The sequence below is a fragment of the Dermacentor andersoni genome, chromosome 11 (genome assembly GCF_023375885.2).
Source record: "Dermacentor andersoni chromosome 11, qqDerAnde1_hic_scaffold, whole genome shotgun sequence".
NCBI lineage: Eukaryota > Metazoa > Arthropoda > Arachnida > Ixodida > Ixodidae > Dermacentor > Dermacentor andersoni.
In genome coordinates this window covers 104,424,539-104,438,792 of record NC_092824.1, presented here as the reverse complement: position 1 = coordinate 104,438,792, position 14,254 = coordinate 104,424,539, and the positions used below count along the sequence as shown (strand labels likewise).

General features: G+C 43.7%; 1 protein-coding gene across 1 annotated transcript in view; it reads left to right on the top strand.

The window, feature by feature from the left end:
- LOC126539247 (uncharacterized) overlaps positions 1-14,254 on the top strand; it is a 56,399-nt gene extending 42,145 nt beyond the window's left edge. Inside the window, exons 12-20 of the mRNA XM_055075269.2 lie at positions 785-1,125; positions 1,853-2,031; positions 2,652-2,713; positions 4,632-4,906; positions 6,464-6,732; positions 9,117-9,178; positions 9,654-9,847; positions 10,576-10,730; positions 11,601-14,254. Of these exons, the coding sequence (XP_054931244.1) occupies positions 785-1,125; positions 1,853-2,031; positions 2,652-2,713; positions 4,632-4,906; positions 6,464-6,732; positions 9,117-9,178; positions 9,654-9,847; positions 10,576-10,730; positions 11,601-11,924 (1,861 nt within the window). The 3' untranslated portion in view covers positions 11,925-14,254. The remainder of the gene's footprint in view (positions 1-784; positions 1,126-1,852; positions 2,032-2,651; positions 2,714-4,631; positions 4,907-6,463; positions 6,733-9,116; positions 9,179-9,653; positions 9,848-10,575; positions 10,731-11,600) is intronic.

Here is a 14,254-nt window from a genome sequence, read left to right as displayed (position 1 = left end):
AAATTCTTGGCTTTCATGTGCCAGAACCACAATCTGATTATGAGGCACCTTGTTGTGGCGGGAGATTGCATTAATTTTGACCATCTGGGGTATTTAACCTGCACATAAATCTAAGTATCCAAGCGTTTTTACATTTCACCTCTATCAAAATGCGGCCTCTGCGACAAGGATCGAACCTACGAACTCGAGCTCAGTAGCTACTGAGGCAGGTTCTTTTCCTATTGACAAATGTACCAGTGTGTGTGCATTGTAGTCATCAGTTTAGAAATGGGTGAAAGAAGCAAACAACCTCATAGCTATAAAGCAGCACCAATTAATTCTTACACCTTATTCAGTTTAAGTGAATTGCTATTACAGATTGCTTTTCTTTTTCCACGCAACGAAGGTGTATAACTTACTACTTTACATATTATTTATTCCCACTGACATGGCAGTATTAGGCAACACTAGTTATACCAGCCTCAATGACTACAGCATTCTCTTGCTGAGCATTACTGGGACAAGTGTTTGGTTCTCGGTCTTGTAGCAGTAACCACATTCCGATGTGGTGTGAAATTCAAAATTGCTCAATCAACCTGTACAGTAAAACTAGAATCTGCAAATGTTTTATTATTCAGAAAACAATTAAGTTAGCATCCCAATACACCTTTTGACCAGAATGTTTACTATCTGTACTATCTAACCCAACCTAGTGAAATGATGCATGCTCAGCTCAAACTTCATTCACCTGCAGTTAGGCATGCAAAATGCAGTACAGCGCATTGATTATGAACATCGACTGCAGGTGGTTGTCCGGCTACAAGGAACCATCGAATGATGTCCGATCAGACCTGTTCAATGTGAGCGGTGAGCACGCCGACGGCATGACCACGCTGCGCTTTGCACGCAAGTTCGACACCGGCGATGCTGTGCACGATCTTGCCTTCACTGAAGACCACTGCCTGCACCTAGTCTTTCCCGTAGCGGGTGGCACCTACAACAGCGTGCTGCGCAAAATCGGCCGCCATGCACAAAATCCGGCGGTCTCGAAGACAACGCTGTGCCTGCATGGATGCCGCGAGCCACCGCCAAAGAGGCCTCCACCTCCCCCGCCCTCTTTGCCTCCAGCGGAACAAGGACCGAATGGCAAGTCTAGTTTTAGCAGCTACACTGGCACGTATTAGTGTGCACAATACTTGTAACAGCTTGTGTAATAGTGCCTTGCTGGCAAGCGCTCGTCAGCGCAACAGAAGAGAGCCTCTGCGACAAGGAGCCGCTTTGCACCATGGCGTCACAACACTTCAGTCGCTTCTATCTCAGCTACTACTGAGCCATTAAAAAAAAAATTCTTGCTGCAGGATGCTCACTTGGTGGTGCTTTACAACTTCTTGTCCATAACCAACATTTTTGACAGGACCTACCGAGATGCCCTTTAACATGTGCTGCTGCGCCAATTGAACAACTGCATCTTTCAAAAGAATAAAAGCCTTGGACCTCCACTCATTTAATGGGAAAGCCTACGAACATTAAGCCTGTAACATTAAGTGGGAATTTAATGGGAAAGCCTGTAACATTAAGAAATCTGAATGCACTTAATGGTGACCAGCAAAACTTGACTCTCGCAGCATTTGCATCTATAATTCACTGACTGTGCAAAGGTGAGAATTGACCAAAGATTCGCCATAAGTTAGAGTGTGGAAACACTGTGACTAATCACTGCATGACAAGTGGTTATGACCAAATATTGTGGTAACAGCGATAGCGACCAATGGCTGGAAGTGACGGTTGTGACCAATGGTTGGGGACTCAGTTTTTCAGGTGATGAAGAGACAAACAGTATGCTTGGCTAAAATACTGCTCACCAATGTCGCAGGTGGGAGCTCAGATGCTGCTTGCTCAGGCTCCTGGCAATTCCCCGATTCATGTGCTGCCGATGACTGCGAGTATACAGCCAGCTGGCACTACCAGGCCTCTTCTGACCAGGTTGCCTTCACCATCACCACGCGTAGCAACAAGTGGACAGGCATTGGCTTCTCTACAAACAAGGCCATGGTAGGTGCTGCAAAAGCAAAACACTTATCTCGCATTACAACCACCATGGATAAATTAAATTGCAGCATTTAACGTCTCAAAACTGCACAATGGGTAATCATGTTCAACATAATATCATGGGTTCGACTTCCAACTGCAATGGTCACATTCCTGCATAAACTGATTAACCAGATGCTCAACTATGTGACTTATGTGACTTAAGTACACATTGCCCCAGAAAAGAAGCTTTCTTTTTTCACTATCTGGAGCTCTTTGAAACATCAAATATTCCAACCGATTATGAAAATTATGCAGATGTCCTCCATCACAGCATCCCTCGCAGGCTTCAGTGCAGTTTTGAGATGCTATACACATTTATCCATCAATCAGTCATATCCCATTTTGAGATTAAATGTAGATATATTCACCTGTTTATTTCATGCTTCACAAAATGAACTACTTTTTGTTTTAAGATGTTCCCTCAAATCAACAAATCTGCTCAACATAATTTAAAAGCAAAATAAAGAAAGAAAATGACAAAAACAAACGCAAGCAAACAGGAAATTTTCTTTACCTATGCTATCTGTTTAGTTTGGCTTGTTTCCTTCAGAGCCAACAAATAACTATGTTGTCTTTCTTAGCCGAAAACAGATGCTATCCTGGGCTGGGTCGAAGAGACTGGACGGTACTTCATCATGGATGTGTGAGTGACTTTTAAATTACCAAGCTGACAGCGTCAAGTGAAAACACTCTGTCAGTTATCACTGAGAGAGGTTGCAGTGACATGCATTTCGCCACAGAATACAGTTAAAACTCAATACGAACCCCGATTTTACAAAGTTCCCGATCTAACAAAGAAAATTCCATTCCCCGGCAGCTACCCATAGGGTTCAATGTTGTCATCAACCTGAATTAACAAAACTAACTTGGCTATCAAACCCGATTTAACTATGTTCTTCCTGAAATAAATGAGTAAATAAAAAGTGGTGGCTTCTTTTAATTTTGACACAGACGGGCTTTTCTTCGAGCATGCACTCTAACATTATCGCGTTAAAACAGCTTGGCGCCCTAGTAACGAGCCTAACTTTATTTTCACGAGGCTGCCTATTGCGCCCACGCACGGCCCATCAGCAGTTGCTTCAGACATGTCAGATTCGAAGCAACCGCTGCCAAAGCTGCATCAGGCTCTGAGGACTCCTAACACGATCACGTGGGTGATGCAGAATACCCCAAAGCTCCTGTGCCCACTCCAAGCCAGGTGATGGACGCAGTCGATCTCTTGAGGCGGTTTTCTGGGGCCCACAAGGGAACCTAGGATGCATTGCAAGTGCTTGTGGGTTATGGGAAGAGCGTACTACCACTGCCGGTGAATCGCACACAGGCGAAGGTCACGAGTTCTTTTTTCACTGCAAAATTTCACGCACAGGACCTATAAAACATTTTCTTTTAATGTTGATAGCTCTTCACAAGTTGATAGCTCTTTAATGATCAAGTGTTCATCACACTTGAGCATTCTCATTCGTTTAAAGTCGGGACTACTATCTCAGGTCAGAAATATCTAGGGCATTATTACAAGAATTGAAGTCGACGATATGCAAGACGTGGTCAGAAACAAGAGTCAGGAGAGGCATCAAAATAAAACACTTTAGCAGAGTGCATCAAGTTTTAAAAGGTCTGTCACCTGTCCATCTTCTCACACAGCAGAGTGAAAAAGCCGCAAATTTTCTGTCTCATTGACAGTGATGCATCATGCAAGTTTAAGCTCTGTGCTATTTTAACATATCTATTTAGACACACAAAAGATGACAGCTCCTTATTTTGCTGCAATTATAATAAGAACTTTTTAATGTTGCACTACAGAGCAGTGTACAACTCCTATCCCTCAAGAGATCATGTTCTATTTTTTACGTAACTGTTTTACCACATTTTTATTATGCTTTTAGTTAAAAGCACCCTGGTGTTCTCAGTTAGTGTTCTATGGTATGTTAGCACTAAAGCAATGCTTGTCTTTTACTGACAATTAATGCTCAATGCTTCACCCACAAGGTTTATAGCTTCAGATTAAGTACACTATGTCATTCTGTCATGGTGAAATTGGCCAACAGTCTCCACCTATTAGTTCACTTCAGCATTGATTTATTTAGCAGGGTTCCATTCAACAGGTATATTTACCTCCATGTATAAAATGCAAAAAAAAATATAAATACATCATTACTGTAAAGCACTACCACTATAATAATCGAGTCACAAAAGTAAAAGATGAAGCATTGCACATTCGGAAGATCGAGGGTACTTAATTGCATCACCTATACATCAGTTGGCCTTTCAGAAATGGAGTTGTCATGCTTGCTGATGCATGGGTCTTGAGTAATAGTATTATTATTATTCTATCCTATTCTACTTTGTTGGAATTGCAGTACTGCTTCCTCCTTGGCACATGTGTACAGCTTTATTGTTGGGGATCTGCAACCTATGACTAATTTGCTTGCTTTAGTCTGAGTTGTTTTCATTCATTTTTCACTTGAGACACAACACCTGTCTATTCTTTTCTGTTCATGCCATATTTGATCCAGTGCCTAACTATTTTGTTGACGACTGATAGTCAAAGTGTCGTCGTGCAGTTGGATGGAGGGATACGAGCCCCCTCTGCTGGACCCAGTTCAAGATGTGGCCAACATGTCAGGACACCGGCGCGATGGCCGCACCACGTTGAGCTTTGCGCGACAGCGCTACTCCGAAGACGTCGGCTACGACCTGGACTTGGACCAATGCCTGTACTTGGTGTTTCCAACTCACGGTGGCGTCTTCAACGCCGTTTCCAAGAAGATCCGAAAGCATGAGCAGCGGCCCCTTGTCTCTAGCGAGCCGGTTTGCTTCACAGGCTGCCATCCACAAGGTAAGGAACCCCTTTAATGATTCAGTTGATTTAGTTTATTCTTATTGACTGTCTACAATGTGATCTAGAAGTCACGGAAAAAGTAAAAATTAGTAATTTAAGAAACATAGACAGTAGAATATAGCCAGACTATTTACATTTGTCACTGAGAAGGTATTGCGGCAATATTGCGGTATATTGCGGTATTGCGGTTCCAAGTTAAGCTGGGACTAAAGCAGCAGACCAGAAGGGATATCTGTGAGTGACAATTAACAGTACTCTGTTTATAAGATATGTTGTCCCATCAGTACGTTTATTGCTATTATTATTATTATTATTAGTTATTATTATAAGTTTTTGCTTTTACTTTTGAATCACTGGTATAAGCTGTGTGTATGCACCAGTTTATAGATCAGTATTACGAATAACAGGTACTTATGACTAGTTGACCGCCCCTAATTTGTCACAAATATTGGCTGGAACTGTAACTATTTGATGACACCCTGACCATTCTGGGAGCTCAAGTGCAGCTTATCCTCCTAGATCCAAACAATTCACCGACAGTTATTATACTCCCTAATGAGAAATTTGAGTGCAGCTCTATAGGCGTTTTCATTTCGCGATATATTGACTGGCGCGGACAGACTGTCTCGTGTTGCACATTGCAAATGGAGCGAAGTGTGGCACCTATGCCTCGCTATTCGGGAGACTGCAAGAGGCAGAGTGTGGGTGATGCGTGGGCGCAATTCACAGCAGCCACCGCAGGCCCGCGATGAGGCCGAGAGGCTCAGCCTTCCGGTTCCCATGTGGGAGCGGCCCGCTTCGTTAATACTCACGATCTGCAGGACTTCATTAAAGTTTTACCATACCATACCATACCACAGACAGACCTCTGCTCATGCAGCACTTTGTTTCCATATGGTATCGGTGGACACGCTCACCGCGTGCCATCGATGAACAAACAGTGGCGAGCTACTCTGGCACCATCTCGTAGCGGTCATCGCCGCAGCACTTTTCTTCTCATGCTTTTGCCATACCCTCCTCCTCCGCTTTCCTCCTCATGCTCTCTTTGCTATTGCCGTCTTTCATCCCCTGCTGTGCTCTGCGTTCACTCTTTCAACCTTCGCCGTGCTTGTTCGCTTGGTTACACCGAGGGACGTCGCCGACGCGAAATGCAGGAAGGGGCACCTAAGAGCTGTGCTCTAACACGCCAACACATTTTTTTCAGGCACGAACAGAATGTCATACATTTATGAAAAGTTCATTTATCTCCAATACAGAGCTTAACACCATATAGCCTGACATCCACATTATGACATCAGAGGTGGCCCACTACCCCATGTGCACTTGAAGACAGCTGTAGAAAAAAAAATTCTATGCAGCAAACACAAGAAACCTAATGTGCTCAGTGAATGAAAAGATGACGCGAGATGAAAAACCTGCAACAGGTGTGAAACCTCAAGGGATTGGTGTGCAAAGCACTAATCTCGCACAGTATTTGTGCAAGTACGATACGTATGTCCATAAACAATGCATAACATCAGTAATGGTATCTCGCTCCCAATGGCTCTCGTACAGGTGGTACCAGACCACCTCCACGCCCTTCACCGGGAGGAGGTACCAAGGCCTCATCGCCAGCAGAAGACACAGGTGCAGGCCCGAGCATCAATCCACCGCGGTACACACCAAAAGGTGGGCCAAGGAAGCCTTCAGCACCAACGACACTGCCGCCGCCAAGCCTCGAAGAGTACCACCTACGGCTGCAAGTACTGGAACCTTGGCAGGCCAGCTATGGCGTGCGTGGATCGCGGCCTTACTCGCTTCTTTCTCAGCAACTGACTAAAGGGGTGAGTATCCTGAATACAACCGTTACCACTAATGCCTCAAGGAAACCTAGCCTACTGTACTTATACAGATCTGCATTTGTGTACCAATTGATGATGCCTTCACTGTTTGTGGTTCACAGGGGTATGTACTGAAAGTAAGCTTACACTGTTAACCAACATTAATAGTGTTTAAGGCACGGGTGCATACTCTTTTATAATAGCAGGAATAGTCACTCATCTTCATGCTGGAGATACATTCGCATGCACAGTTCAACGATTCAGTGAGCAAGCTGCTTTCATGCAGGAAATGCTAGCTCTAAGGAGCAGACATTCATGTTCCTTAAACTTGAGCGAGTTGGTTTAGTTAACTTGGTGATACTATATGCGCCCATACAATTTTTATTTCCCCATGTGTAATGTCTTTTTATTGTGCTATTATCCTACATGCCAACCTATGAGATTGAACATTCGTAAAAATCCTGAGAAATGGAGGAGGGCAAGGGAGGGGGAGAGGTGTACGGCTTACATTCTTAAGAACTTAGCCCTGCGCAGACACCTTTTCTGTCATATACCTATGCGCTTTATTATTAATTTAACTTCAGGTACAGCACACGAGCAGCAGCAAACTTGGAGCAGTAGCGATTGGCAAGGAACACATTGCCTTCTGATTGCACTGACTTCGCTGTTGCCTATTTCGCCTGCTTCAGGAACTGTACTGGATAAACTTGCTGAAAGCAAATACCCCACTAGTATATGGCATCTTGCTCTGCCTCATGAAGTTGGTGCAAGTACCACATTATTCTTGTTTTCGCATGAATCTTTTTTAAAATCTTGCGACACCCTATCCAGCAACATTCTTAAAACTTTTTTTTTAGAAGACAGAATATATCTTTTGTTAAACATGATGCAACATTCATAAAATCATACAAGTCCGTATACAAAAACTTCAGGAAAGTCTGGGAGTATTCTGGAAGTTGGGAGAAATTGAGGAGAGTTGGCAGGTATATGTTATGCATAAAGTTATCAGTGATGCCTTTACGAGGGTGCAGTGAATCCAGCTAACATGTGCAAAAGAAACAAAAGATTCAGTCACATGTTTGATGGTATTGTTACAAGTGAAATAAGGATACAGTAGCAGGCATATTGTCTATTCAAAGTTTGCAGTGTACATACAAAATATTGAACACGTCAGTGAAAAAAATTGGTGTGCATTGATGACCCACTGCCTTACACGCCTTTTCTTGCCACTATCAGTCACACTTGGGCAGCAGCTATGCTTTACTCTGTTATGTAATAAATGGTGCCTGGTAACACGTTCCTTCCAGCGACTTCTCATGATTAAACCAAATACAAAAGTATGGCTTCACCACACTGGAGTATTGCTTGATTTATAAGTAAGGTTCCATGTTTTCGGTACATATTGATAAACGCCAAAAATAAACCCCTGAGGCATTTTTTTCTGAATTGGTGAAAGGCGAAAAGCCCCAAATTTGAGGTTTGCAAGTTGTGAACCCAGCCACGAAGGCTGCACGACTTAATGACAGCAGGAAAAGACTTCAGTGGATTATTTTCGCCTGTTGCGAGCTCTGCAGACATGAATTTCTTTGAAAGAGGAACTCTTAGAATGTTCACTACATAAATTTTCATCTGCTTAAGTTTGCCTAGACAGTTTCTGGAAAGCGCACAGCAAAGATAGGGTGATCTTGTCAAATGTTTCCTTTGATTTTATTGCCGTCCTGTGTCAAAAGCAAACTTGGAACATGTATTTTCTGGCCTGTATTTGCCGAGTCACAAGGAGCTTACTCTGATGGCTGACAGGGTCCTTTTTTTTATACACTACACTACACTACACTGCTGAGGGCTCGATCCCAGCCACAGCAGTCACATTTCAGCACAGCCGAAATGCAAGGATGCATGTGCACTTAGATTTAGGTGAAGACTAAAGAAGGTGGTCAAAATTAATGTGGAGTCCCCCATTACAGCATGCCACATAATCAGATCGCGTTTTCGGTATGTAAAACTGCATAACTTATACTTAAATTTAAATAGATGAAAAAAAAAACTATCCACAAGCTTCATCGTCAATGTGCCGTCATAATGGCATGGAACAATTGTGCAGGTTTTGTCGCACTAGAGTGCCTTCTTTTTTGTTGAATCACTAGTAATATGTTGTTCTTTTATATTTCTAGGACTATTCTTTAAAAAATCACTTGAGAGCTTTTGAGCACTTTTCTTAAGCCATTATTAAAATCTTCTTGCGATTTGAGAGAATACTTCAAATACTTCACCCTTGGAATGCTAAAAATATATTCACGAAATAAACACGCCATAAAGGACTAAGGGGAGTCAATTCATTATGTTCAAAATTATGCCAAACTTAATTTGTCACACTTCATTTGTTTCAGCTGGAATCTGCCTTGAACGAAGTGTCCGAGAAGCACCAGATCAAGCTTAAACGCCTTGTAAGGTAAGTTTTGCAACACGACAAGGTGAAAGTGACATACGTAAAGGTAGTTTGCACATATGATAGTACTCTGAATAGGGTCTTGCAAATTTGGTGAACAATTATGTTCTAATTTTTACACAGTGCCCACATTTACCTTTAGCAGCACTGTCTTTCACCATCATGCAAAATGGACAAGGCACGACTGCATTCTAAGCGGGGATATTACAAACTCTACAACAGTGATCAAGCATCTTTCTATACAGAAAAGACAGTGCAGATACTTAGCATATTTAATATATTAAGCAAACTTGACGTTATTGAATACATAAAGCACTTCTAAAAAAAAACTGAACGAAGAAGACAGAAGGAATGCAGTTTAAACTCCTGGTCACTGAAAAATGAAGTGCAGAAGCACGAAGTCACGTCATACAAGGCGACATGGAGGAGCGCAAGAACACTTGGGGAATGTCTCACACGCTGCATTCTTTCTGTGCAGGGAACCTGACGGTGTGGTGGCCGAAATGCAGCTGTTGTTGCCAACAAACCGCGACGCCCAGGTAGTAGAGGAGAGCCTGCGCACTGCCCTCTCGCCAGGACAGCTTCTTGGAGGCCTGCGTGTAAACCCGGCCTCCCTTCAGCTGCATGTGGGTGACGCACCAGAGTCGAACGTGCGCCAGTCCTCCCTGCCAGGCAAGTTTATGATGCAAGATTCTTATACTTTAACTACTAGGTGCACGCCACGGCACTCGGGGTGTGCACTGGCTGCAGCCAAATCAGTTAGCAGTTTGCAAAGCATGGATTGTTGTTGCTATATCAAGCCTCCTGTGGCGAGAAAATCGAGCTGTTGTGCATAAGTAGTGGTTAAGGGCACTATGACTGACAGCTGTTGTCACTATGACTATAACCTTGGACCACATGGCACAGAATGCGATCTACTACCTTGACTTGCACATACATACATGCATTACATGTGCACGTGCACAGGCAGGTACATCCGATGCAGTCACAAATAACTGTCACATTGCACTAACACATTGTATAGTAATCCCACAGGCACAGTTGCATTATGTTTCCTAACTCTTCATGAGACTTTCATCCCTTTTTTTCTGTATCGCCAAAGTTTCTCACTCGTGTCGCATCCATTGACATTTTATACTCGTGCAAATACAGCAACTAATAAAACTTCAGTTGCTTCTTTGAAAGCAACCAGTTAACACCACAGTGAGTGCAAAACTTTGCAGCGGAAGATTAAATTGGCAGGCTTCTGCAGTGCCATGTATCTGGACCAGAGTGATAGGGCCAAGTTGGTTTCCATACACAGTTCCCACGTGCCATGACGGGTACATAAAACACAATTCACCGCACCAATGCTCGATTCTGGAAAGAATATGCCTCTCTCTCTTTGTTTCTTTAACCAGGTTCTGACACGTCGGGTGAAGAGTCGTCCAGTGAACAGATCAAGCTGTATGCCATTGTCGGCGCTGTTGCTGCTCTCGTTTTCCTACTGCTAGTGCAAGCAGCTTCTATGGCCTGCCGAAGGAAACTGCGCACCCAGCCACCTGCTCCTAACAGGGTAAGCATTGTGAACATATACTACCGTAGTGCCATCGTAGAAGAATGGCAAGACTTAAGATTGGTAACACTAAGATGGCGAGAAGTATGACTACCAAGTTATGTAAGATGACGTGATAGTTCAATCAAATTGAATATTTATTTCCTTTCAAAGAAAGAGGAAGCCAGGACTAAAGGCGTTTGGGCCTGACGAGGTTATCGCTTTCCTCGCAAAACAGCTGATACAGTGGCAGCTGATACCGCTAATTGAAGTCAGTACAATGCATGTGATAGTAAACACAGTGGTATACACATAACATAAATCGCAATAAGTGAAATAATAGGAAATAATGCAAGGATTTATAAATATTGTAGGTACTAAACATAAGAGTGAAAAATACATACAAAATACATCTGTAACCGTCAAATACGTAGGTATATCTTAATAACAACCTGAAGGGCACAGACACATGCACATGCAAGGTATAGCGAAGAAAAATAGGAGACCGACAAACAGAGCACCCTTGTCTGTCTCCCATTTTCCTTCTCTCTACATTGCATGCACACATGCTTGTGCCTTTCAGGCTGTAATTAAGATGTACCAACTCATCCAGGAACAAGTACTTCTCACTGTTATGGCCATTGAAGGTCCTTTTGAATTACCTGTTCTTTGAAAGCTAAAGCATTTACAAACAACAGCCACACTACAGCTATTTTGTGCTATGTATAAGCACATGAAGTGATGCATAACGTGTTTAATTAATTTTCGCTGTGACAAAACATGGAATTCCATTTACTGTGGACGGCCAAACGTGCTTCAGTGTCCCTTCTGAGACCCTCTATACAGAGGCTGTCACAGCTAACGAAGTCTGCATTCCTAATGGCTGCGCAGGAAAAGTTGCTAACGAGCTCCCACTGGAAGGACTACTCAACCACAGCCAGCAGCAACTACAGCTACGAGAACTTCGCCCTGCGACCGGATGAAGACTTGGGCCCGCCAGCAGGTGCACCCCGTGCCGCCAGTGTCACCTACGACCGCGGGCCCGCCCGTGCGCCGCCTCCCGCAACCAACCCATATGCCACAGGCCAGAGGCGGCAGCCGCAGGAGATGAATCCGGACTTCTACTTCATGCCACACCAGCGTCGCTACTCCGGGGAGGTGGTGCGAGTGTTTGTGGACTACAGCAACCCCGAGTACACTGGGGCACCCAAGTGAATGCATGAGCTTGTGGCAGGAACTGAAAGGGCCACAGCGAACTGTTCAGTGAACTTGCAATGCTGCAGTCGTGAAGCGCCCAAATCAAGACACGCCTGCGGGTCCATCAGGTGTGCTGCTGTTCATGTGTGATTTGACATATTGACGATGGCTTGACATGTTCAAAGCTCCAGCATCTGTGTCGCAGTCACCAGAAAGCCCTGGACTACTGAATGACTCATTTAGGTTCACTTCAGAGTGCTGCAGCCTTGAGGTGCTCGTGCCAAGGTATGCCTGCGGGTCCATCGGGCATGCCTGCACCAACAGCTTGACATTTGCATTTGCTCAAAGATCCTTCAGCATCTGCATCGTTGTAGTGGCAATGCCATGAGCCATTGAACTACTCACGCGCACACATTGTATACCTGCAGGTCAATCAGGTGTGGTGTGGCTTTTTGCTTCCCTTTGTCAGACACACTTCTGAACTTCATAAACTGTTCCTGTTGTCACAGCTGCATGCTGGTATGTTTGAGAGACGCTGCATTATATACCACTCAGAAGCAGCAGTGTTAGCTGCTTGTATATGTCAACACCTGGTGCACTAAAAATGTACCTGAAACTCAATCAAACCTGTCGCCATCAGCTTTTCTCCTTTGTGCGGCAGGGAATATTCTCAGGCTTCACAAACTGCTGGCAACTTCAAACAGCAAAAAAAAAATGCAGGTAATGTGCACAAGTGTGGTGAAGCAGTGTACTCTGATGTACTCGCACTTCCTGGCTCATGGAGTCAATGTCAAAATGAGATGGTATACAAATGTATCAAATGTGCTTGTGCTATCATGTGCATGCAAAGAGAAAGCACTCGTGTTGTGTGTTTGGCTGTGTGTGTGTATGCCTGTGTGATCTGCTATCATACTTAACTGCACCATAGGCTACAGCCTTGAGAAACATCTCCTTAAAGGCTGCAGCAAGACCCTGCAAACTGTATTGCAGTTTACCATCTGTGGTACCACCACTGCTACCTGGAGGTAATCAGACAGTTCTAACCTCAAACTACAGTCTGTGCACAAATGAATAGCCCTAAGCACAATGCCTGAAAGCAGGTAGCTAATGGACAAAATAAATGCACGCACATGTTAGCTTAGCACATTAAAACTCATTGTATGTGCCAAGAGCAACTGTTGCAAGACTCCACTACGCCTCACAACTGCCAAAAGAGCCAAGCACTGATGAGCTGGGCTCCACAACGAATATGTCTCAGGCTCTGCTATGCTTCACAACTGCCCTCACAGCCAAGCACTTTTGAGTGAGGCATTGCATCTCAAGCATGTGCCACAAACATACTCTAAGCAGCCATGCCAAACGTCGGTGTAAGAGCATGGTTGAGAGGTGAACTGGTGGCCTCAGGGATGTGTGAAAAAGAAGCACTAGAGACTTAAAGCAAGGTGGTAAGCTACATGCTGAAAAATGATAGTGTAGCCTCTAGACGGTGTAGAAGGTAACTGGTAGAGAATAGCCCGTCTTTTCCTAGCAGTGTGTGAGTGTGACCTAATGTAGTCATCACCATTCTGGGCCCATCCTAGTATCTGTTTTTATGAGGTCTTTCATGCTCGCTTGCTTCCAGAGGTGTACTTGTTCTTATAAGGTCACGGATTATGCTTCACAGACTGTGAGGGTATAAAGACTAGGTTGTCAGGTAAGGGTGGTTCCATTCAGCAGGTTATAGCGAAGTCGTAAAGAGTTTGTAAATAGCAGAATACAAGAACGCACGGCAGATGTGCAGCTGGGCATCTTGTTGTGACATACCGAGCACTTGGCGAGAAATTAAAGACTGAAGTCCACTTACCCAATAGTATAGACATGTTAGTTCCTCTCTACTAATCCTTTTTAGAAAGTGCACAGCAGGGAGTGCAATTATAGTGATCAAATTGTTTGAGCAGACTGAAGTCCATCACATGCAGCAGACAGGAAAGCATACATGTGCAGGATCAGGTAAAATTAACCAAAGTCTACATGAATATTTGCAACACTGACACACACTGCACATAACGTGGCCATGCATTAAGTTTCATAGCTACTTGGAGAGCTGCTATGTTGTTTCGTTTATGATTTCAATAAAATGGGAATTCTCACTTTTCTTAAGCAAACTTGGCAATAGTTGGTTGGGTGTGAAAAAAAAGCAATCGTAGATATCGCGCAAGGAGATATTTAGTAAAGCAATTCTGGGACATTAACATGTCTTGATTTATACGCTGAACAAGTTGAAGACAGCTCTTCGCTGTCAAAGCATGTCAGTGCAAGATGGTATTAGTTCAACAGGCTTCTTGATACAAATAAAGGTGTGGAAGCAA